Source organism: Rana temporaria, chromosome 2 (genome assembly GCF_905171775.1).
Source record: "Rana temporaria chromosome 2, aRanTem1.1, whole genome shotgun sequence".
In the NCBI taxonomy this organism is placed as follows: domain Eukaryota; kingdom Metazoa; phylum Chordata; class Amphibia; order Anura; family Ranidae; genus Rana; species Rana temporaria.
Window position 1 is genome coordinate 82,808,395 of NC_053490.1, and position 26,971 is coordinate 82,835,365.

Genomic DNA, 26,971 nt, shown 5'->3' on the forward strand with positions numbered 1-26,971 from the left:
CTCTAAATGTTGCCAATTTATTAAAGGGTTGTAATTTAGTGTAAATTAAGTCAATATCCTTGTCCATGACAACGATGCGCCTCTCATATTCCTCAATGAGAAGTCGCATCATCGTCATGGTACAATTTTGCAAATTGTCCTCCCATTTTTGCTTGAAAACCATGTCAATATCTTCCAAGATCGGGAAGATCTGAATCCTTAGACCAAAGGGATTCACACCTTCTCGAATATAGTGTTTAAAGCTCTCAATGTGCCAAAAAGAAGCCGCCTTCTTTTCTATCACCTTTTTCAATTGCATGAATAGAGACAATACCTCAATGTTGGAGGATTCCCTTTCATCATGGCCCTTGTAGTAGACCGCCATAAGGGCCTCCCATTCCTGTCCCCGGCAAATAATAACAGAGAAAAAAAATGCACAAGACAAGAGAATTGCTAGGAAACGAAGCAGTACCAATCAGAAACAGTAACATGAGCAATGACTGAACAAAGAATTGTGTATAAATCAAATCTCAAAAAGTATAATCTACTTGCGTCCTAGGATCACCAAAAATATAAATAATATTATATAATCTAAATACTTCCGATAAAATATCGGAGCAAGATAGTATATAGATGGTCTCCAAAGAAGGTGGAAAAAGAGGAGAAACGCGTTGGGTAGACCAATGACCATTATCATCAGCTCATTACTGTATTATTGCACATTGTTCTGTTAAAATTCATTGTTGGTGTCTCCTACACCACTTTTTACCTTTATATATACTTTGTTTAATTGTCATTAAATTATATACATTTTATATTATACTGATTAGATTCTCTTTATTTGGTTTGCCTCCAAAATCCCACAATTCCTGTTTTGGGGAAACTTGCTTCTTTTTCTTGTATACGTACTGGGATTGGCAACCTTATATGGCTCCATATTGGTGGATATACATTCTTACATATACAAACTGTTGTAATTCCTACACTGTTCACCTGATTTGGATGTAAATACCCTAAAATTAAAGCTGAAAGTCTGCAGTTAAAGCACATCTTGTTTGTTTCATTTCAAATCCATTGTGGTAGTGTATAGAGATAAAAGGTTAGAATTGTTTCGATGTCCCAATTGTTATGGACCTGACTGTAAAAGCATGTTGTTCGATTTTTACTCCAGGAGTATATAATATTTGGAAATTCTAGAGAAATGCTTAAATAATGCATTACAATTTAAGTAAACTCAGTAAATTTTAGTCTACTAAAATGTTAATTATAGTCGGCTAAAATGTACTAGAGATTTTAGTCGACTAAAATACAACTATAAAACAATTCAGATGACTAAAATACGACCAAAATGTCATTTTAGTCAAGACTATGATTATGACTAAAACAAAATCAAAATTTTACGTCAAAATTAACACTGGTGATAAGAAATTACGTAGTGAGATGATAAAGTTGGTCTTGCAAAGGGACATAGCATTTGTTATGTACAGTACCTTGCCAGTACAAGGCCCTGAATATTAATTTTGGTCCTTATCAATTGAGCCAGAGGCTCTGTGAGTTTGTGAAGCTCTCTAATTATGTATTTTTGTTAATTAAGATATATTTACGTCTGCTTGCAGAACTGCTTACAACATTCCCTCTGACTTTGAGTATTTTTCTGCTTCATTGGCAGCAAATTAATTACCTTAGTCAGCAGGCATTAAAATTTAGCTAGTGTTGGCTTCATATCTAAAATGACTTAATCGAGCCTTCGTATCAAAAAATTCTGTATGCATCATGAACATGCTGCGTTAAAGTGAAACTCAGCCTGCTGCAGGATCTTGAAGGTCCTGCCATAATGTGCAATGTATCAATCTTCCTCATCTATAGGCGGCAGAGTAAGACTCTCCGTCAGACAAAATAATTTCATGGTGAATGGGAAAATCCAATTTTTTTTTGTTAGAAGAAACATATAAAGCCTATTCTAGCATTAAAAAAAAAAACTGTACCTGCAAAATATGTTATATTAATTGTAACGGACACAGGGCTCTAGTCATAAACTATGGGTTATATGAAGCCTACTATCAGGTAATTGGACACTGGTGAAGAACTTTGCTAGGACTGCCCTAGGTGCACTATCCTGTAACCTCACCCACTCCACGAGACTCCTTTTTTTTTTTGCTAGTGTTCATAGGTGATAGATTCTGCTTTTGGAAATGTTTTTTCTTTTTAAACCATTTCTTTTTTATTCAGGCACTTCTATTAAGGATTGACCACCTATTGCCCTTGCAATCTAGCAGTTTACATATTGGTAACCTTCTGCGTTTACCTTGGAAACTGTACCCAGACCCCACAGCAGTGGGGCTAGCCTGTAATATTTGATTTGGGCCCTGGATCCTGTGTTAGCTGCTCTCCTTGGCATGTTGTTGCAACAAGTCTAGTGAGCCGTAGTGTCCTATTCATCTCTATGGCCTATTCAGTTAACCATGACAGCCAATCAGATAACTTATTTTCTGGCCATATTTAGGGTTCATACTGCCATAAATGCCTTCTTTCACAGATCTTCTTCCTAATAACGTCAGGTTGCATAATTATTAGAGAATTATTAAGCCCCAATTTCTATGGTAAATGCATCCCAGTTTTAACGAGCTGTTGAAAAATGAAAGCTGAACTCTAATCCCACGTGTAAAGCAACACAGACCCCTTTCTTTCATTTATTTTTTATAACTCCATTGCTAACTAAGTGCTGGTAACCAGGCTCCTGCTTCCCAGAGATGTTTGAAAGCAGCAGGAACCTCTGTTCCTGCTGTTCTTAGTGTTTCCTGTGAGACCAGGAAGTGAGCATAGCGTTGCTGCAGCCAAGACCACTCTGAATCAGTGATGCAGTTAAGTGTCTAGGGATGGGGGTGGGTAGATTAGATAGTGGGGCGATTTTTACCCTAATGAAGATAATGCGTTAAGTTATAAAAACACATTTTGAGTTTAAACGCCTCACTAGATACAAAAAAAGGCTAAATTGATTAGATTAAAACTTTGCTCAGAGAAGAGCTTTGTGATCAAGCTGCACCCTGAAAATCTATCTTTTTGGTTTAAATTCTTGCTGAGAAGTAGCAGTGCATTTTCTCCTGACGTGTGACTTTACAAAGGTACTCTTGTTACTGTAGCCTCTAATGACTGCTAATTCAACTGTTGTGCTGCTTACTGTTCTTCTAAGGGCCTGCTCAGAGCTGGGCTTGGCACCAGGAAGCAAAGCCCACTTATTTTCCAAGGTAGCCTCTTCCGAAATTGGTAAAGTCATAAAAAGTAGGTTCTGGAGAAAAGACCACCTGCACAGAGGCCCTCCATTTTGTTTTGTTTTTTTCTTGGCAACAGTTGGCAAGTGGAATTATGAAAATAGTTAGCAATTAAAAAGATGGACATGAATGTTTAAGAGTAATCAGAAATAGGGAAATTGTTTAGTTATTGAACAAATCCTCACCTTACTCAAGAACATTTTTATTTGCTTTAATCTCTACATCAAGATAGGCTTCTGGCTAAAACCTAACTTATGTCCCTCACCTGAACTGGTATCCCTAAAGTATCGTATATGATCTGTCCAATAGACAGCCTAAGTGTCATTCACTACTGCTGTATCACAGGTGTAATATGACAGTTGTGCATATACTGTAGGTCTTTCATTCAAGTTAATGCTTTTGTTTTATCATTGAATATTGTAAATAAAGTATTTCTTTTGTTTGGCTAATACTTTGGAGAGTTTGTGCCTAGTCTTTTTAGATTAGAATAAACAAATGGAATATTGTAAAGTTCTGGTTATATTGTAAGAAAATTAAAATACCACATTCTATCCAAAACACAAAAAAAAACTAAATTCTCTTTTCCTTACAGCTGCTGGAAGAGCTGAACTGCTTAAGATAAACTTACGAGAAGTTGAGTTGGATTCTGGAGTAGACTTGGATGTCATTGCTGAGAGAATTGAGGGGTATTCTGGTGCTGATATAACTAATGTTTGCAGGTATGATATTTTTTTTTTAATTCCTATTTACAGAAAGCAGAGACAGTTTGAAATGTTAAGTCTGAATGACTACATGTGAGGTAAAGAATTTTTAGGAGATGTTGTTTGGATAGTGAGTAGAATCTGTAGAACTGTTAAGGGTGGGGCTTGTCCAAGAGGACCGAAAGACCCAACCCATAGCCACTACTCCACAACCCCTTCCAGCACAAGGAATGACCCCAACACCTGCAACACCTTCCTGAGCTGCCCACAAGGTTGGGGACATGACTAGGGGCAGACAATCAGCACTCCTCGAGCACGCTCAGTTATCTGTCTCAAATCTTCACTAGACATGGCAATGGCCTTAACTTCTAACATGACGATGCAGATGGAGCAGGAGGTAACTCAAAGCCTGCAAACTATTATGCTTGTCATTACAACCTACCAGTTGACATAACATCAAATAAAAGATCAAAAACAGGACATAGGGCTTATCAGAAAAGAACTGTTAGGGGTACAAACTGTGGGAGCTAGAAAGTTGTTGGGATGTAAGAGCGTTAACTCTTTAGTTGAGTAACCAATGGTAGGTGGCGAGAGTTGTTAAGGAAAAGAGTTTAGGGGGTAAAAAGTTTTTGTTGGACAAATTGTGGAGAAGGTTGAAGGGGATGGAGTGTGTGGGGATGGAGGGGTTGCAAGGATAGAGCTAGTCTTTAAAGTCCATTTTAATTCACTTATATGGCTAAGACTATCCAGTTGAATTTTATAGCAAAATAGAGCATTGTTGCGCTGTTAAAGGAAGTGAAAAAATAAGGATCCACTGACATGATTAACGGGTAATAAAAAAATGTTATGGTGCTCTTTAATATGAGTTCATCTTGGTGTCATAGTATGCCTTTATGACCACATTATAAATCATATGCTAAAAAACATTCCATTCTGTTTGACCACTCTAAAAAAATTGTGGATGGCCAAGAGCTAGACACAAGGTGATTGAATATGCAAAATGTTAATGTGAATATGCACAATGTTAATGTTTAATCTTCCTTCATTGTAATGCCCAATTCATTTGTCTATTTAACGCTAAAGGTGAAACCTCACTGGATGAAGCTGCAATCTTTTGTTAATAATTTAGTAGTCCATTAGCTGACATAACTGCCCGTACAATTAATCATCTGTTTTTAGTTCCTTAGACGTGTAATTACAAGTTTTAATATTTCACCAGTATTTTTGCAGTTTTATTTAATTATCTTTAGCAAGGCTGTTTCTCTGTAAAGATACATTTTTACACAGACGTTAAAGCATAAGTGCGCTTTCAAACATAGTACACTTATCCTTTTTGTCTTCCCACCCTACCCCCAAAGGGCTAAATGGCTCAGATTTTTTCTTGTTTAATATCTCTACATGTTTGATCAAAAAGTACAGGTAATAAGACAGTGGTGTTTGCATTTTTTTTAGTACAGCAATACAGTTGCACACAATTAGAACATACAAAGATGTCTGGTATGAAAAAACATTGTAAAGTGGCTATAGTTTTTACCAGGGGTGTTTGATTTGTAGGTATCAAGATGCCATAACTAAATGGATAGATAGAAAAAAGCAAGAATGAAGAAGAGAGGAGGTAGGGATAGCTGGGAGAAGGGGAGGCAACTAGGCAATTGATTTAAAAGTAGCGTTAGAGTTTCAGAAGACAAAAGTCAAAATTCCTTGAGAGGAATATAGTGCCTGAGGTTCCCAGGTTTTTTCATATAGAGTCATTCTGTCCATTATTTTGGCCATCTGTTTTTTGAAGACCGTTATCTTAGACAGTCACACTTTTACGTTAGAAAGGGAAGAAGACACTACTGTGGTGGGGATGATGTGAACGGGAGAGGGAGTAGAGGACACTACTTTTTTTTAACCATTTAAGGACCGCCTCTTGCACATATACGTCGGCAGAATGGCACGGCTGGACACATCAACGTATATGTACGTTGATCTTTAAGCCCAGCCGTGGGTCGCGGGCGCGCGCCCACGCAACCCGGTCCGAAGCAGCGGGACCAGTGGACCCGATCGCCGCTGGAATCCCGCGATCGGTCCCCGGAGCTGAAGAACAGGGAGAGCCGTGTGTAAACACGGCTTCCCCGTTCTTCACTGGGGCGTTGTCATCGATCGTGTGATCTCTTTTATAGGGATCCACAATCTATGACATCACACCTACAGCCACACCCCCCTACAGTTGTAAACACACATTAGGTGACACATAACCCCTTCAGCGCCCCCTGTGGTTGACTCCCAAACTGCAACTGTCATTTCCACAGTAAACAATGCATTTAAAAAAAAAAAAAATGTCCCAAAAATGTGTCAAAATTGTCCGAAGTGTCCTCCATAATGTCGCAGTCATAAAAAAAATCGCTGATCGCCGCCATTAGTAGTAAAAAAAAAAAATTAATAAAAATGCAATAAAACTATTCCCTATTTTGTAAACGCTATAAATTTTGCGCAAACCAACCGATAAACGCTTATTGCGATTTGTTTTACCAAAAATAGGTAGAATAATATGTATCGGCCTAAACTGAGGAAAACATTTTTTTTATATATTTTTGGGGGATATTTATTATAGCAAAAAGTAAAAGATATTGCATTTTTTTCAAAATTGTCGCTCTATTTTTGTTTATAGCGCAAAAAATAAAAACCGCAGAGGTGAACAAATACCACCAAAATAAAGCTCTATTTGTGGGGAAAAAAAAGACGCCAATTTTGTTTGGGAGCCACGTCGCACGACCGCGCAATTGTCTGTTAAAGCGACGCAGTGCCGAATCACAAAACCTGGCCTGGTCTTTTAGCTGCATTTTGGTCCGGGTCTTAAGTGGTTAATGGGCGTCCCCTCCCCCATCCCCTTTACCTGAGTAGCTTTGATTTCCTCCATGTTGTCTAGGTAGATCTCAACCTCTGAAAGGTTGCCTACCCCTGATTTAGAGAAATGTATGTGTAACCCTTAGATGTTAGCAAAATCAGTAGCAAATAGGTTAGGTAGGAATGTCATCAGGTTTGTGATAAAATGCGTGATATCACAAAAAAGTTTGTGGTGGAAGGCAGCTACAGCAATACCCATGATCTTAGGATTCTATCTGATGAGTTGTGCCAGTGGTTTGATGGACAACGGCCTACTCCCCCTTTTTTTTATACATCCTTCGCTGGTCATTGTTGCACAGTAGCTTACAATGGACTTCTATAGAAGTCTACATGTATGCACAGCAGCTTTGGGAGAAGGATGTAAACAAATACTGGTGGCCCAACCCTATTTAAATTCACTAGGTGCAAACAATAAAAACCCCAATGATTATCAAAAAAGAAAAAAGTACACCTTAACTTGGATCCAGGATTTCACCCCGTTTCTTTAGGTGAGGGTGTTGCCACTCCTCCTGGAGAACTTGAGGATCCCAAACCACAACAATGTACTCCTGCACAGGGCAGTCTTCTTACAATGTTCACCTCCTTTTGATGCTTTATTTGCTGAGAGAGAAGGACCCTTGCTATGAGCTGACACTTGACTCTCCAAATCGGCTCACAGAATCGCAGCCATCTGCAGCTTCCCCACAAGGGAGATCACCCCTCAAAGACTCAATTAGGCTATGTCCCGCAGGAAAAACAAAGCACCAGAACCACGCTGCCTCACAGACTTCTACATGCTCTCTGCAGGCAGATGAGCACAAGATGGTGCTGAGGAGAATGGCCGTTCGCTCCCCCACAGTCAGAAGATGCGCTGGAAAATCTTAGACATGGAGGAATCCTCTCACCATCCCTCCTCAGCCTCACCTGTGAATCGGGGGTAAGAGAGCTGCAGATTCCCCTGCACATTCCCCTCGCAAGCTCCCCTCTGCAAAAAAAGCACCACAAGGCTGACACCTCAGGCACACAAGCAGAACTGCAGGCTGAACACACAGCATCCCTAGCAGCTTTCCCTGCCTCTGATGTCCCTGCCTCTAAGATTACTCTGAAGGCCATGCTCCTCTCCCTCTAAATAGGCTTGCAAAATGAGTTGCGCTCCTCAATACCCCACCTCACTAACTGAATTGATGATATTGATGACCGTATTTAAAAGCAGATCCATAAACTCCATTTAAAGATGGTGGACCTAGAAGACCGCTTGTGACGAAATAACCTGAAGATAAGGAGGGTGCCTGAAGCAGTTACGCCAAATCACCTGAACAACTTTTTCTGAAATTAATTCCAGACTTGACCCAAACAGATCTCCTCATGGATAGGGCACACAGGATCCCAAAACCTGCCCACCTCCCAGACACAGTTCATAGAGACGTACTGACGAGGATCCATTTTTACCACATAAAGGAGTGGCTTCTCCGTGCGGCTAGAACAGCTCACAACCTCCCTCATCTATACGCTGGAGTTCTTCTATACCAAGACCTGTCGGCTGCAACTTCTAAGTTCCTAGTCACCTACCAAAGCCAACTATGTCAACAACGCTACTGGAACAATAATGGTTAGTTCTGTTTGCCACCTTGTCCACTAACTCAGGCTGGCTCATATTAATCCTCTTACACAAGTGCTAAGTTTTGTGAAATTTGTAAATATTCTTTTTCTTTTTTAGAAGTTCATACTGGACTTATAGTTGTTATTCATTCACACACAGCACAAATTGTGCTATGCATATCGCTTTGTAAAAGGATAATAGTTACGGCTATATTCAACACAAGTTATTCTGTGTATCTTTACTCTTCTTTATTTCATATACTATAGTTCTGTTTTTATTATTGTAAAGAGCACAAGTACAGATATCATCTCCCCCCTCCCTACCTACTTATACCTAGAAGTACCTTAAGACTCTTGTAGTGATTCTTCTCCGCATCTATGCTTCATCGCCAACAGCCCTCAAACATATCAATACGTATCACTACCATTAACACAAAAGGGCTTAATTCCATTTTAAACAATCTGGACTGTGGTAAGAAGCCTTATCCTAGAGAACTGACATTTTGTGCATGCAAGAGACAGACTTAATGCACAGTAAAGATCCCCATGTCTTCATGAGTCATACCCTCACACTTTCCATGCACACGCAACAACAAAAAAGCAGGGAATACTATGATTCCCTCTAAAATCTACAAACAGTCACTCCCTTTCAGGAACACATAGTGAACTACTTATCCTCTTCACAAATGCCTCAATTACCTGCTACTGTAGTTGAGGCGCTGAAGACCCCATCACAATAGATGAACTTTAAAGGGCCATAGGGGCCACTAAACGCGGGAAACATCGGAATGCGGGAAAGCACCCGGACCAGATGGCTTCACCAACAGCACTACAAGACACCACTCCCCTCTCCAGGTCATTTTATGGCCAAACTGTTTAATTAGGATCAGGAACGTCTCACCCAAGGGAAACCCTACTGGCCCAAATCTCAATAATCCCAAAATAAGGCAAATATCCCTCTTGTGGGAGCTATAGGCCAATGTCCCTACTAAATATCAACCTCAAATTATTTACAAGAATTCCCGACCAGATTACAGCAATATCTAGTTCACTTAGACCAGTTAGGCCATCTAGGGAAGCTAGAGAAATACAGTCAGTCCTCAATCTGCTCCATGTAGCCAACACCACCCACACTCAATGTACCTCTCTAGTAACAGATTAAGAAAAGCCGTTTGACCGGGTTAATTGGCCATTCATGTTCTCAGTCTTAAGATATGTGGGATTTGGCTTAGTTTATAAGAGGCAGCAGCTACAAAAAAGCATAGCTGCTGACTTTTAATACACCAACACTTACCTGCCCCACGGTCCAGCGATGCAGCCGTTCGGAGGCTTGCTCCTCTTCCCCCTTCTCTCCTCGGTGCCATAATAGCAGCTGTGGGCACCCGGCTGTGACAGCTTGTGGCTTCACGGCCGGGCACGCACTGCGCAAGCGTGAGACGTGCTGCGCTCTGCTATTGGCCAGCCGATCTTCTGGGACCTGTGTTGTGTCCCAGAAGATCGCTGGCAGGGGGCCGCATAGGGAGAGAGGAGGAGTGGCCTCAGCGGCCAAAAAAAGTAAGCAGGAAGTGGGACAGGAAATCCCACCTTAAAATAAGTTAAATCCCCCCCCCCCCCCCCAAAAAAAATGACATACCAGAGATTAACCTGCACGACAGCCTAGGTGCACAATCTGAAGTCTAGATAATCATCACTCAGCAGATGGGACTGCTTGGCTGTTGAGCTACGATTTCCACTGTGATTCACTTGTACTGGAAAGTAGAGGAACTCTGTTGGGAGGATTAGAGACCTTGGCTGGGGTGTGAGCCACAAGCTATTCTGATCTCTTTCCCCATGAGATCAGGAAATCTGGTAAGCGGCAGTAAATTCATTGGTGGAGGCCTCCTTATCCATCTGGGATTATCACTTCTTCCTTGGGTGTTTTGTTTGTTACCACACACATCACTGTTGAAGAGGATTTTTTTCAGCACCTGATTAATTGGACTTTGGACTTTATTTTCAACTTATTTTGATTGTTTAATTCAATTTGAATTGTCACCCATTCTTATTTATTATTATTTTTGATTAGATAGTTTCTTGTTTGGGACCAGTGTGTCATACTAAGATTCAACAAACAGGTCACCGTCTCATTATATTTTAGGGTTTTAGTCACTGTACTTCACATACTCAGTTTTCACTGTGGAGAGTGGGGTGCAGGTGACTCTAATCATCACATATGGTGTTTTTTGTAATTGATCACAATTATCATCACGTGTATCACCATTGTCACTATTAGTTTCACATCGCAGCGCAGCCATTTTCTCTAACATCTGCTCTCCATGGTGTATCTCACATGGTTAGTTGCAGCAGCGTATTGTGCTTAATACACATTAACACAACTTTTTCTTGTATTGGATTCAAGACAGCGCAGTATTTTTACACTACACATTGCTTTGATTCTATGGTTCTTGTGTTTTTTTTTTGTTTTATATAACCTTTATTTTATTTTACATTTTAAGGCATACAAAGGCGTGCACAGACAAAAGGGTAAAGGAAAAGGAAAGGCAAAATGCACCTCAAGGGCAAATGCTGATATTGGTGGCACCATAATACATTACACCATGAGTATAACTATTACTAGTACAAGCCCATCCATGTCCTAGATTTTCGATCCAAGTGGACATTCCCCTCACACTTTAGAGGAAGGAGAGAGGGCTTGCACAATATATAAAAGCAGAAACAGCATCTTAGGCTCACATAACGTAAAGTAGGAACATATAAGACATGGAAAAAAAATATGAAAGAAAAAAATGATATACATGTACCGCTTAGGCCACTATAAATCGACAAACGCACCTGGTTCATTGGCTGATGGGATATATCTAAACTAATAACATCAATGCTAATTCTGCACCTTGTTCTAAACCTGATTCAGGGTCCTGTTCGCCTTCATAAGTCGCCCAAATGCTGTATCCGCCAAAGTTAAAAAAGCAATATCTAGACTAGAGGAGACTGGGGCCTGTCCAGACATATGACTCTGCCATGAGGCCCAGATTGAGTCGAATCGCTCACGAGTTCCCTTGCATGTGGCCATCCATTCCTCTGCTTCCATGATCTCTGTCACCTTCCCAAGCCAGTCCAACTTACTCCGAGCTTGTGGGCTCTTCAAATGAATTAATATAAGGCACTTTGTGCCATTGAGGAGGTGAGGGTGAGCACTGCGTTTATAGTGAGAGAAGGGGAGGGGGGACGTGGAGCAGAAAGTGCTCCAGGGAAAAAGATACATCTATACCTAGACTGTCCCATATGCGTCTGCGGACAGTAGACCTAAAGGGTGATACCAATGGACAGTCCCACCAAATATGGAGGAGTGTTCCCCTCTGCCCACATCCCCTCCAATACAATTTAGAGACTGATGGGTAAATTCTAGCAAGGGAAGTGGGCACTCGGTACTTGTCTTTTGATTAAATAAAAGATAAGTAACAAAGTAAAAGTGCAGGGAGTATTGATCACCATTCGGAACTCTATTTCTTTCCAACTCCAATACCTTGATGCTGACCTGTCTGGCAGATACATTATCTTAGATGGCATCTTTAACAATACACCATTGGTGATTGTCAATATCTACGCACCCAATACTCATCACAATTTTTTTACAAACAAATTATGAGCAAATTGTCTCTTAATCCAATAGAACGTATAATCCTATGTGGAGATTTTAATGATGTAGCTGACCCAGCAATTGACTCCTCTGGCCACCGAGGAAATGGACCCATGGCCCTCTCTTCCCTTATGGTATAGAAGACTTATTTGACCCCTGGCGTTTGCCTTTATAGATCGAAAAGGGATTACACGTTTTATTCAGCAGCCCAAAAATCTTGCTCTAGGATCTCTTCCTGACACACAAAACCACTCTGCAATCTATACCCAAGGCTGATATAGGCCTAATATCGTGGTCTGACCACGCACCAGTAACCATTGCCCCTGCGTTCGGTGGAAACAAGTAAAACACACTTTCTGATGTATTTCTCAACCAAAGTGTCAGGAGGAGAATAGACTAGATATAGAAAACTACTTTAACTGCAATGTTGATTCTGTAACAAATGACCCATTACAGTGAAATGCACATAAAGCCTATATAAAAGGAGTTTTCATCAAACTAGTGGCCAGGGAGAAGCAAACTTGTACCAAAACAGTAAACAAATCATGACTATCATATTAAAAGCTTAAAAGCAAATTGGTACACGTTTGGGAACAAACCTGGCTCTCATTTGGCCAAACAAGTTAAACAAAAAGCAGCGGCTGCAAAAAAACTTTTATGCGCCCATCTAAAGGGTAAAGAGTTGAAAACCATAAAGACATAGCAAACTGCTTTAGTCACTACTATGCATCCTTATACAATTTAAAAGTCTCCACCTCAGGTCGGGATCCAGATCCCATGCAAATAGCAAAATTCCTTGATTCCCTACAACAACCGTTCCTTACTTCAGACCAACTAGAACAGCTTAACGAGCCGTTCTCTGAAGCTGACGTTTTAAAAGCAATTCATTCACTGCTGCTCCACAAGGCCTCTGGACCAGATGGATACCTTCTTGTACCCCATCTAACCAACGCCTTTAATTACATAATGCAAACTGGTGACATTCCTAAGCAGTCACTTGAGGCGCTTATTGTCACCATACTGAAACCTGGAAAACCTCATGACGAACTTGCCAATTACCATCCCATCTCTATCCTGAACTCTGATCTTAAAATGTATGCAAAAATCCTAGCCACCCGCATATCCTTATTTATTCCTAAACTAGTACACAAAGACCAGATGGGCTTTGTCCCGCGCCAACAGACCTCTGACAGCACCAGCCTTCTCTGCTCCTATCATTGGATGCAGAGAAGGCGTTTGATGGAGTACACTGGTCCTACCTCAGAGCAGTTCTCCAAAAATTTGGATTCGCAGGGAACGTATACTCAGCACTCCTAGCATTATGGCTTAAGTTCTTCTCTCCACCCACAGGAGAGGTCCCTCAGATGTGTTTCGCCCTAGTGGGCTTAATTGTTGAGGCTCAGCAATTAAGCCCACTGGGGGGTGAAACACATCTGAAGGACCTTTTCTGCAGGTGAAGAGAAGAGCTTAAGCCATCCCATACTACCTGGTTCAGTTTTGGTCACAGTAAGTCGCAGTCCTATGTGTGATTGGCCACTATTTTTCAGTAGCATATTGAAGCCTGACAAGTTGTTTTGTACGATCTGCATCTGCACATTATATATCATGTTGGCTGATATCCATGGTAGAAATAGATTCAGGGGCATTCCAGGATACCAGCTGTTGTAGTTATTTTGAAACTATTCATCTTCAGCTGATTTTGCAACCTACTCTACGATATGTTATGAACATTACTATATCTCTGTGTTGCAGTTTTTGTAGCATATTAATTTTTTTATGTTGACCTGTTTTCCAGAGATGCCTCCATGATGGCCATGCGCAGGAGAATCCAGGGCTTAACTCCAGAACAGATCCGTGCACTGCCGAAGGATGAACTACAGATGCCTGTGACAATGGCAGACTTTGATTTGGCATTAAAGAAAATCTCAAAATCTGTTTCTGCAGCAGATCTAGAGAAATATGAAAAATGGATGGGCGAATTTGGTTCTGCTTAATGAATTTATACGTGTATGTGTTATTGATTACACTGGTACTTTGTGTAGGTTTTATTTTTACTCCTTTTTTGATATTGGCCAATCACGCTTCACGTTTTTCACTTGAAGACCTATACTATGTTTCCTCCATGGCGCAACCTCAGAATATTTGTTTTTTAAAGTTAGAAAATAACCTTTTGTTTATTAAAATGTGACTAATTTTATTCCTATCTTTGATATCCTTTACTGAACTGTGGGTGTCTTATATCTATTGTGTCTGTGTTGATTGTTGCAATGATAATCTAGTTCTCATTTTTAAAGTGCAAACAAAAAAAAATGAGTAATTGAACCAGAATGGTTGTAATGGACAAAAACTGCATGTTTGGAATGTGAGGCCCCAACTAAGTCGATGAACAGAAATGTATTTTAAATTTAAAGTTTGAACTCCGACCAAAAACAATTTTTGGACATTTACACTGTAAAAATAAATTGCCACTAATCAAGTGTGTGACATGTGGCTGCTGCTGCATAAAGGAAAACATTTACTTTCATCTAGCTTGTACAGTAAGTGCAAATCTACCAGCTCTTAAATCTACATAACAGGATGCTTGCTTGGTACTTCTTAAAGAAAAAGTCTTGAAATATTTTCACAAATTTAAAGATGTTCTGTGAGTAAAGGAGGTGCTGACAAACATCAAAATCTCTCCTCCTCCATAAATGGAATCCGGATTTAGATTGGAGGAGAGTAGTCCATTCTCTGTACCCTTATGATTTAGGATGATTGGAGAGGGACACACGGCAAAAGCCTCATCTATCCTCCACATAAGTGATTGACAATTACTGTCGTCCTCGCACTGGCTGTGTGTGCAGCACTCTATACTGCAACTCCATGTGCAGCCATTTAGAGTGTGAGTGCGCATGTTGAGGAGATTCACACAGGACTCCATATGTCCCAGCAGTACAGAGAGCACAGGGAGAATGTGAATATAGTAGTGTGGCCAGGGGACAATTAAAAAAGTAAGCCCTGAGGAGGAACATGCATGTTTTGTTAGTTTTATTTAAAGTGGATGTAAACCTCATGAAATTTGAGCTGGGCACATATATCTGCAGTGTTTTCTTATTTCTCTTCAAAGCACTAAGTCCCGTGGCTTTCTCCTGCTCCGTTCTTCTGTAATCAGCATGATAACTTCTGACAAGTCCTCCGACAACTGTGATAAAACCAGCCTGAAATTTGTGCATGGTGGGTGCTATAAATAGATTTGCAGAAAGCTACTCTACTCACAGGACAGCTCTGAAAGTCTCTGTCTATGTGGAGGGGGTTGTGTGCCTTTTCTCAAATCAGTCTCCCAGTGAAATACAACACTACACTGCTACTGCTGAATGAGAAAGTGAAAATTCTAACATGATGTGCACTTTCTAAAAAGTATATAAAGCTGAAGACAGCATATATACATGCAAAACGTATGTAGGGAGATTTGTTTAATCTCTGTGTATTATCTGAGGCTATTCACTTCACTGGGTATATGTGAGGGTTTACATACACTTTAATTTAGGAAAATATATATTTTTTTATTTAAAAATTGTTTTAAGAGCAACTTGTTGGGTCTTGCTCATCACACAATTATTTCCAAGCCTTTTGCTGAAGCTACCACATCCACACATTAAAACTTTGTGAATGTTTTAACCAAAGGCTGGGTGGCAGCTCTGCACATCTGAGATGTGAAAATCTGATGTCCAATAGTCCAAGATGCTCCTATGGGTATAGTTGAAAGAGTAGCAATAGGGAATAGAGGTACCTGTCCCTTAAGTAATACCTTGTCAGGTGAATCCTTTATGTGATAGCCGTACTAGAAGCCAAAAAGTTCTTCCGAGGGCCTTCACTATGACAAATATTGAATCTGAACAAACAAAGGACTACCTGATGTATACTTCTACTGTTTGGTGTTTTCGTGGAAAATATAGAAAGACATCAGCAGGGGTGTACTATACCCATGCACCAATCCCAATATGACCTAAAACTTCACTTTTATTCATAACTGTCTAAAAATATATAATGTAGAAAATGAAAGGAGGTCATAAGAATGCCAGGTTTATAACCTCTTAGAACAATGTGGGATTAGTGCAAAAATACAAAATGATGGAACAGATATACAACTGCCTTCATTAAAGTGGTTGTAAATCCTTTTGTCTTACGTTTATCTATAGGTAAGCCTAGAATAAGGCTTACCTATAGGTAGTGGAAATAACTCCTAAACGTGCGCCGTTTAGGAGATATTTCATTTCCCTTGTAGTGCACCAATGTTGTCATCGGCGCATGTACTGTGAAAAAATGGACCTCTTCCCCAGCTTGTGTCGTGAGTGATGGCTCACATGTGCATGTGCATGTACTGCTGCTCTGGCCAGTCACAGAGCCGGAGTCCGCAGCCCCGGAAGAAAGATGAGCAAAGATGAACGCAGCCTGCACAGGGGACAGCGTGGGTTTCGTTTGCAGGTAGATGTAACATAATGTAGGCGATGCCTACTAGCCCATCAGGGTTTACTTCCCCTTTAAAAGGGTCTTTAGCTGCCATTGGTCAATCTTTCTGTCTGAGTGGAGATGTGTATAGGGTAGGGTCAGTAATCTGATCGCATACCACAACCCAAGGGTTACTGTTATTACTAAAAAAACTCAGATGCCCATCAAAATCAAATATTCCAAAGTATCCTTCCTGCCTGGGAAAAGAATGCACTCCTGTCAATCCACAATCTCCACCAGTCCACAAAGATCGCCTCTTCCTCCTACAACTAAATATTAAATCTGGTTTGCAAAAAAACAGCAGTGCAGTTCATGTAGATTCTGATTGCTCTCACTACATACAGAAACAAAAGAGTTTTGATTGGAAAGCAGAAGAAAAAAGAGGGCAGAATTATGTCTTTACAAATGTGGAAGGAACACACCATCTTTGTAAGAAAGGATGAATGTGTTTTAAAATTCACCTTGTCCTTATAAATTAGGACGCGATTGGGGTTTGCTGCTACCATGAGCTTAAAGTGGTTGTAAGATTAAGGCTTACCTGTAGGTGCAAGAAATATCTCCTAAACCTACATGGTTTAGGAGATATTTGCAAAAAAGATGGGCACTAATGTTTACGGCTCATGCGCCGTAGACAACGACGCAGGTGCCATAGACAACGGCGCAGGTGCACTGTGAAAACCTTTAGAAACTGTAGCGTGCCAGTTTTAAAGGTGATCGTGGCATGGTAGTGACATCATCACGGCTCCGGCCAGTCACAGCCCTGGAGCCGCGATACCCGGAAGTCACTCTGGGAGAGATGCCGGCGACGGTAAAGGGGAACAGGGGACCGTTGCGGGGGCTTCGATCTCAGGTAAGCAATTCATAATGAGCTAGTATGGGGGGTATTCATTTTTATTTTATGTTGATAAGGCCTGTTGTATGTTTTTGGTGCACAAGGTGCAGGATTTGCTTGTTACTGACCACCTGTTGTTAGAGCTTCCTTTCACAGGGCATCGCTGCATCAGTTTAAAAAAATAATGTGCAAGAACAGTGTGCCTCTAAACCACCAAAACCATTTGACCTCTGGAAAATGTACCCCCTTCGTAACCAGGCTATTTTTTGCTTTTTGGCACTGCGTTTAACTGACAATTGCATAGTCATGCAACACTGTACCCAAATTCAAATGTATACAGTTTTTTCACACAAATAGAGTTTTCTTTTGATGCTATTTGATCACCACTGTTTTTTTTTTTTTTTTTTGGTACTATAAACAAATAAATACCCAAAAATTTGAGAGAAAAAAGGTTTCTCTCTGCTATAAAACCTATGCCGTAAAAAAAAATCTAATTTCTTCAATAAATTTAAGCCAAAATGCATTCTGCTACATGTTTTTGGTAAAAAAGAAAAGATCCCAATAAACATATATTGATTGGTTTGCACGAACATTATTGCATCTACAAACTATAGTGTATATATACTGTATTTTTTTTTTAATACTGGTGTTGGTGATGTATGGCGGGCAGTCTGACACTAATTGACACTTTGTGGGAACCAGTGACACTAATACAGTGATCAGTGCTAAAAAATACACGATCACTGTACTGTACTAATGACACTGGCTGGGAAAGGGTTAACATCGAGGGCGATCAAAGGGTTAAATGTGTGCATAACAGTGCTTGGTGCATTGTGTGTTGTTTTTAATAAGGGATTTTTATTCTCTGCTTTTGCCTACAGGACAAAGCTCTGTATTGATTACATTCACAGAGCTCTGTCCTTTTCACCGATTAGCGGGTGCTGGCATTCAATCACTGGCCAGGACCCATTGATCGGCTTGTGCTGTGACTAATCGCAGCACAGACGGCGTGGCCCCTAACTGGAAGAGATGGATCACGTATCTAGTATGTGATCCAATGCAGGAGTGCGGCTTTGCCTCTGTACTCCTATGTGAGGCGGTTAGCAAGCAGTTAAATTACCAGTTACATTTCCAGTACCCCCTATTCACATAGTAAAAATATGACAAATATTGTTTTGCTGATTGCCAAATTTACACTATTATATCTGCAGTAATTCATGTACTAAAACCCCTGCCTGTGCTCTTTGTCATTGGTAAATTTGGGCCTAGCCTTAAGCCTTGTACACACGACCGGTTTTCCCGACAGGAAAACTGCCAGGAGAGCATTTGGCCAGGAATCCCAGCCATGTGTATGCTCCGTAGCAGTTTTCCCGTCAGGAAAACAGCCGGAAATCCAGACGGGGAAATAGAGAACCCTGCTTCCCGGCAGAGTGTTTCCTGCCGAGAAAACCGGTCGTCTGTATGTTTACCTGAGTGTAGAAAAACCATGCATGCTCAATAACACTTTGATGCATGTGCGGTAGCATACAACGTTAGTCTGGGGTGTAGCAAGATGGCGGCGACAGAATCGAATGTGACGAGACACCGGCTCGTCGTAGTCGATGACGTCACCACATTCTTGCTATTCAAAAGAACGGCAGTTTTTTGTGTGGCCGTGTGTACACATGGCTTTTCAGGGCAGGCCTGCCAGGAATCCCGTCAGGAAAACCAACGTTTTTTTTCCCGACATCATTCCCAGTCGTGTGTACAGGGCTTAACACTTTAAAATTGTCCTGCTGCAGGCAAATATTAAACTGCTATGTTATCTGCGGTCTCTTAATTCTTGTGGTAAAATATTTGCAGTTGCTCTGTGCCTAATACATATTAAAAATGTTTTGGTGCTGGCAAATTTTACACTGCTTTATCATCTGTGTTCTTTTTTAAATTCTAATAAAAATGTTATAGAAATTGGCCAAAAGAAGCACAATTTTTCATTAGTGAGAACTGGGAGAGCCCCGGTGAAATTGGCCAATTATCTGTGGTCAATGACTGCGATTGCCTGTTTGCTGATCATATCTCTGTCTGTGGCCTACACTGACCCATCTGCACATCCCACTGACTCTGTTCCTGCGAGACACCAGATCAGTGAACATATTATATGTGTGATACACAGGATACAATGTCCGCTACATAAGGTACATGAGGGAGTTTAAATGATCTGGGAGAATCATGTTTTAATAGTATTTAACTGCTTCATTAAAGAGTGAGGTGAAATCATTAATGGTTTCTTAATGATTATTAAAGACTGGAAATACTAATTGCTTTATTGCCTGGAGCAATTGGCTAGAGATATTCAATTACATAATGAAAGGCTTAGTGACATTTAAACACATTTTTAACATGAGACAGAAGTAACAAGCTTAGGTTATGGATCAAAAATGATTGAACAAAATACGTTGACAAAAGTTTTTGTAGCCTTAGGCCCCATACACACGATAGAATTTATCCGCGAATACGGTCCAGCAGACCGTTTCCGCGGATAAATCCTCTCGAGGATTTCAGCAGATTTTAATGCGATGGAGTGTACTCACCATCGCATTGAAATCCGCGCCGAAATCCTCTGGCGATGACGTGTCGCGCCGTCGCCGCGATTATGATGCGGCGACGTGCGCGACGCTGTCATATAAGGAATTCCACGCATGCGTTGAATCATTACGACGCATGCGGGGGATCCCTTCGGACGGATGGATCCGGTGAGTCTGTACAGACCAGCGGATCCATCCGTTGGGATGGACTCCAGCAGATGGATATGTTCTGCATGTCAGCAAATATTCGATCTGCTGGAATCCATCCCAGGGGAGATATATCCGCGGAAACAGATCCGCTGGTGTGTACACACCATAGGATCTATCCGCTGAAACCCATTTGCTGGGATTTATCTGCGGATGGATTCTATGGTGTGTACGGGGCCTTAGGAGGCAGACCATCTTACTAAAACCATTTGAATTTAACAGTGGGTAGTACTAAATAATTTTCTGTATACAGATTTGTAATTAAACATGGAGGTAGCGTAAAATTTCTTGACAGTGATGACGTTGATTGTTTTTTTTATATTTATATCAAATTTCGTATCCTCAATATGTACTTGTAAAAGCAAAAAGATCTTGCGCTTGCTGGTCATGATTTTCTTCCAGTACTTGTATCCGAATTTCATGTGCAGCAATTATTGATTTATCTTTATCTACTCTCTCTTCTAGATGATGTAAGTTTGTATTAATATCTTGGATTTCCTGTTTATGTTACTCCCCTAGTTTGAGGACCAGAGCGTCTATTTCTGCTTTTGTCGGTAAGGCCCTTATTAATAGAAGTACGATTTTAAAGAAGGGTTTTTATCATCTACATGATGTGGAGTGTCCTATGATTGTGATGTGGAGAACTACACATTTGAGGTCCGTGGAGATTGGTTGTTGACAGTTCTCTGCGGCCACCATCTTTGATTTTCCGGGACCCGTAGGTGTCGGCTTTTTTTTATCGATTGTGGGCAGATTGTAGGCGGTCCTGTGGTTTTCTGCAGGTGGGAGGTGTACATTTCAAGGGTAACCAGTGCAGTTAGTTTTTTTATTCTGACGGTGTAGGTTCAGGTATGGGAGCTGTGCCGTGTCTTCACGCTGCCATGGTCGGACCACGCCCCCTCTACTTTCCATTTCTAAGGACTACATATCCCATAGTACATTGATGCCTGCAAACAGTGATACCTGTATTGACTCCATCTCCTCCAACTCCTCTCAGCACCTCTGTAATTCAGAAGGGATCTTCACAAAGTAACATCATTCAGATTAATAGAAGTAGGCTGGAAATAATTAAAATTCACTGTGGAAGTGCATATATACTAAATGTATGATTAAAAATGTTGACCATAGATCTGATTTAACTTGCAGTTGGGTCCACTTGTGCAGTTGCAGCATAACCATTCTGCTGCTGGCAAAAGGTGCAGAATGACTGTTAAAGAATTAATAGCTACGATCTCTTTTCCACACCTCTACTAGAAAAATTACAGTAGGAACCAGAATAGATGCTATGACACTGAAACAGTTTCATTTGCAGTAATTTTTCTTACTCATAATGTCTGCATCAGTAGAGCTTTTCTGCCTGCTGCTTTATGTCTGAGATCCTTTCTTCCAAAAGCTCCTCACAGAATTATTTCCTCACAGACTTTTAGGGCAGATCATTTTTTTGTTTAACAAGTGGATGGCCTCCATTTTATTGCACTGGAAAATGGTAGTGTGCAAAAGTAAATGTTGTACCTCACATTTCCTAATCACTGTAGTCATTAAAGGGTAACTCCACCTTTGTGGAAACAAATATAGTAAATAAAAAAATTATTGATTATATATGTGATAGAGTCTTGCGAGCTACCCAAAAACCAAAAGTAACTATATATGTACTAGAAACACAGTTTGTGTGTGAAAGGTATTCAAAAGACCAGCTGCTAGCACTGATCACATCCCCATATGCACGTGCACAAAATCAATATACAGTATAAAAGTGCAGCACTGCACTTTTATATATTGAAAAAAAAATTGATATCGCACGTACAATCGCTACACAAGCCATATTGTAATTTAATGTCATTAAAAATTACCTTTCCTTTTCAAACTGCAGCCACTACAATCTTCTAAAAAGTCAATGCAATATGGCTCCTGAAGACACTGCAGTGTAAATCTTTGACGTCAGAGGAATTATTTGATGTTATGTTGCCAGTAGTTTGCAATGCAAATATTTTTACTGAGCACATAAAATGGCTGCCTTTTATCTCTAATAATGTTTATACTAGCATAGGTAATGAAAATTTTGGACCCTAAATAAAATACACAGATACCATCTACTCCATTATGTCACACGTTCTACCTGTTCAGGCCCATTAGACAATTTGAACCTCTATGGCAAGAAAACAAATCTATGAATCAATTAGTCCTTCCAAAATCCATCTAGATGCAAATATATTACCAGTGTAATTACATTTCCTGCGTGTTTCGTAAACTGTTTTCGATTAATCCAATTATAATGACATCCTAGAAATAGATGATGATATCCTAGCTGGCAGGAGGCATTTCGAGTCTCCAGCTAAGCAACAGTTTCCATAAGCAATGTGCTGAGCTTTCAGTCCTGTGGTTGGAGGCAAATAGGAATTCCCTGAGTGTGATATCATTGTAACTTAACAGTGATCGTAGATTTAAAGCAAGACATGAACACTGGCAACTTTTAGCTGACACGCAAATAGAGCATTTTCAATGGATAGGAACAAACAATTTTGCTTCAGAAAAGATGGCCTACGAACAGACTTGTCAGTGATGAACCTGATAGCTGATGCACTCAGTTCACTACACTTGTTCACACATAATGCTGTCTTTTGACATATCAAGCCATTTAACAATTTTGCATCTTTGCTGCAGACAGACAAATTACTATACATTTGGTCATCTGATCTGGTCGCCAATTCTCAACAAGAAATATTTTCTGTTTTAATAATTTCAGCCAATCAGGTGCACCGGGTCTGGTTACAGGTCACCTGATTGGCTGAAACGACATTGAGGGTGACATCGAGGGTGGGAGAAGACATCAAGGGAGCGTGGAGAGGTCAGCGCTGACCCAAGTAAGGGCTGGGGGGAATTGGCGGCAATTGGAGGCACAAACTGGCTGCAATTGAGGGCACAAACTGGCTGCAATTGAGGGCACAAACTGGCGGCAATTGGGGGCACAAACTGGCTGCAATTGGGAGGACAAACTGGCGGCAATTGGGGGCACAATTTGGCGGCAATTGGTGGCACAAACTGGCTACATTTGAGGGGACAAACTGGCTGCATTTGAGGGGACAAACTGGCTGCATTTGAGGGGACAAACTGGCTGCATTTGAGGGGACAAACTGGCTGTGTTTGAGTGGGAAAACTGGCTGCATTGGAGGGGAAAAAGTAGCTGCATTTGAGGGGGCAAACTGGCTGCATTTGAGGGGGCAAACTGGCTGCATTTGAGGGGGCAAACTGGCTGCATTTGATGGGCACTTTGGCTGCGTTTAATGGGCACAGTGGCTGCATTTATTGGGCACAGTGGCAGCAATTGATAGTTTTTTTTCAGTTTGTTTGCGCCCCCCCCCCCCCAGAAATTTTGAGCAACGGCTGCCACTGCCTACAAGAATGGGCATCCCCTGGGCCTGCCCATACCCAGTGGTGTACAGCCTATACAGATCAGAATGGAAAGGAGAATAGAAATAGGTAGGAAGTCAGGCAGAAGGGTGGCGCTAAAGAAAGGGATAATGCACACCTGAAAGGTAAGGAGCCAGGGAAAGGCTAAGGGAAGCTAGAGGAGGAGGGTACCAAGAGGGTTAGAGGCCCGAGAGAAGAGGGATGTATATTTTCCAAACCCTTCCGATAGGAATCCCAGAAGCTTTTTTTGGAATTTTGGGAAGGATTGGGGGATTCATATGGAAGGGTAGGAAATCCCGTATAGCAGTGGAAACTTTGAATAGACCCAGACAGGAAGGAGGACTCCTACTGCCCAATTTTAAACGGTACTATGAGGCCTCGGTACTGAGGAGGATGACGGACTGGTTTCTGAGTGAGGGAAGGGAGAAAAAGAAATGGGTAGAAGTAGAAGAAAGTCTAAGCGCTAATAAACTAGGAGGAAGAATATGGGTACCGAAACAGTATAGGGGACTGCCCCAGGATGCCCCAATAATCACAAAAGAAACATATAAAATCTATGATAGGATATGTAAAAGGGAAGAATGGCCATATAATAGCCCACTGATGCCTCTTACGGGTACAGACTACTTTGAGCCAGGCAGAGAAGGAGGCATATACCTGAGGTGGGGAACTTTGGGAACGTTAAAATTGATGGACCTGATGAAAGGTGAAGGTCTATGCTCCCTTCTGGAATTGTGAGAAAGATATGGAGTATTCCCAGGGGACACTTGGAGATATGGGCAAATTAAACATTTTATAAACACTTTGCCGAAACCATTACGAGCCCCAAATAACTTAAACCAATGGGAAAAATGCACTCTCCGGGGAGGAAAGGGAAAGCAGGGACTTTCTAATATCTATAAGATCCTGACACCTAATGGTAAACTGGAGGCACTTAAAATAGTTGAAAAATGGGAAGCAGAATTGAACCAAACAATTAGTATAAAAAAAAAAGGAAGATACTTGAAAATGTCCATTCTACGTCAATGGACGCTAAGGTTAAGGAAATGAATTATAAACTTCTCTGTAAATGGTATTTTGTTCCAATGAAAATGCACAAGATAGATAGAGGGATATCACCCCTATGCTGGAGAGAGTGCGGGATGGAAGGATCCCATGCCCACATATGGTGGCAATGCCCCCTGATCCAGGAATATTGGAAGGAGGTATTGGCACATATAAAGGAGATCAGTGGATTTGAAGTGAAACAGGATCCCTGGGAATGCCTATTCCATAACTCGGAAATGTCTAGGAAAAAATATAGAGGGTCTATGGTCCCGCATCTATTAAACGGAGCTAAGATACTTATCCCTAGAAACTGGAAGAAAAAAGAGGCACCCACTATAGAGGAATGGTTCCGTGAAATAGACAGAATCAGAAGGATGGAGGAACTGTGAGCTTTCCATGGCAACTCCAGGAGGAGACAGGAGGAGGTCTGGGAGGGGTGGAGGAGGTTCAGGGAGGGGGGGAGTGGGGAGGGAGGAGGGGTGGGTATTGACGTGGGAGAGGTCCCCTAGTTCCCCTCCCTCTTCCCCCATTCACCTTAAAAAAAAAAAAAAAATGTTAACTAATTTTCCTTTTTGATCACTAAGGGATGAGGTAGGAAGGAGGTGTTTTTGCATTAGATTTAAGAGGATTTAGTATTTATATATATATAATAGGGAAGGTGAGAATACTTCCCCTGAGGACTTGGGTTTTTTTTTTTTTTTCTGTCCATCACCAAGGGTTGGGGTAGGGAGGAGGGGTACTTTCATCAGATTTATGAGGATTTAGCACCTATATATAGAAAGGGAAGGTGAGAATACTTCCCTTGAGAGCAATTAATAAATATATATATATTTTTTTTTCTTTCTGCATGAATCACTAGGGTTGGAGGTAAGGGGCATGTGTTGCCCCCCTAAAGTTGGGAAGGTTTAGCACAATATATATATATATATAAATAAAAAAAAAATTCCTCCCTCCCCCTCATGATCTCTTGTCAAATTGGAGAGAGAGGAGTGGAAGGCCCGTCAGTCTGGTAGCGGTCACTTAGAAAAATAAATTAGAATATAATTTAATAAATAGTGTGCTTGGGAGCCCTTGATTAAGGGGATGTTTGAATCACAATTAGAAATGTTTTTTTTTTTTCTTTTCTCTTTTCTCTTTTTTTTCTTCTTCCCCCCCATGATCTCTTCTTAAATTGGAGAGAGAGGAGGGGGAGGCTCCTCTGGTAGGCAGCCATCACATAGAAATACAAATTAGAATTTAAATAATGTAGTGCACTGGGGTACCCTTGATTATGGGGATGCGTTAATCACAGTTAGAAATGGGGATTTTTTTTTTCCTCTTTTTTTCTCCTCCCCCCCCCCCCCTACCCTCCATGCCTCTACATACCATATTAGTACCTGTATCAGGAACCATTCCGTATCGATCTATACATATACTAGAGAGGCTTTTTTCCCTCTTTCTAAGTGAATTGGGGAGAATGACATGTAAGGGCCACCACAGAATAACTTAAATAAGGGATTATAAGGAGACCATGTATGTGTTGTTATATGTATGTCAAAATATAAATGTAATAATGTGAATGTGAAGGTTAAGTTTTTGTCAAAAATATTTAATAAAAAATTTTATAAAAAAAAAAGAAGAGGGATGTAAGAGCTCAGGAGCATCTGGGCCCTCCGTCATAGGTAGCCCAAGCTGGCTGGGGAAGAGCAGGGAAGACATATGACAGCCATGGGTCCCAAACTTTAAGGAACTTTGCTGAGAGTCATTGCAGATGCTAGACATCTGTTCATTAAGCATCAATGTGGTTATGTGATCTCTCAGCCCCTGGAAGGGGACAGATGTTTTTTTTATAGGCTTGGGAAATTGTTCTTTTGGGCCATATCATACAGTGAACACTAGAAATGAACATAAGAGATTCTGTAGATGCAAATGGAGCTCTCCAATCACAATTTACAAAATTCCTTGGATGTTGGCTGAAACACATACAGTACATAGGCCCGGATTCACAAAGCACTTACGCCGACGTATAACAAGTTACGCCGACGTAAGTGCAAATGTGCACCGTCGTATCTGTGCGCAAGACCCACAAACAGAGATGCGCTTAAAACCAGGCTACACCCGCCGACGTATCTTGCTTACGCCGGCGTAGAGTGGGCGCACATTTTGGCTGGGAGCATGGTGCCGCTCCCATTGATTAGTCATTCAAACATGCAAATGAGGGAAAAACGGCAATTCACGAACCTGCGTGCGCCCGACGCAGGCTCCGAGAAGTGCGCGTAAGTTGTACGTCTGGCGTAAAGTTAAGCCACATAAAGGAGGTGTAACCCAGCAGCAGACATGCAAAGGTCTGCACCAGGGAACACAAGCCGGCCAAGCCGGCGTATTTTATGTTG

General features: G+C 41.0%; 1 protein-coding gene across 1 annotated transcript in view; it reads left to right on the plus strand.

Annotated features, from left to right (window-relative positions):
* The window catches only part of KATNAL1 (katanin catalytic subunit A1 like 1), a 178,216-nt gene extending 163,687 nt beyond the window's left edge, over window positions 1-14,529 (plus strand). The window contains exons 10-11 of the mRNA XM_040340465.1: window positions 3,841-3,967; window positions 13,849-14,529. Coding sequence (XP_040196399.1) covers window positions 3,841-3,967; window positions 13,849-14,047 — 326 coding nt within the window. The 3' untranslated portion in view covers window positions 14,048-14,529. The remainder of the gene's footprint in view (window positions 1-3,840; window positions 3,968-13,848) is intronic.
* The last annotated feature ends 12,442 nt before the right edge of the window (window positions 14,530-26,971 follow it).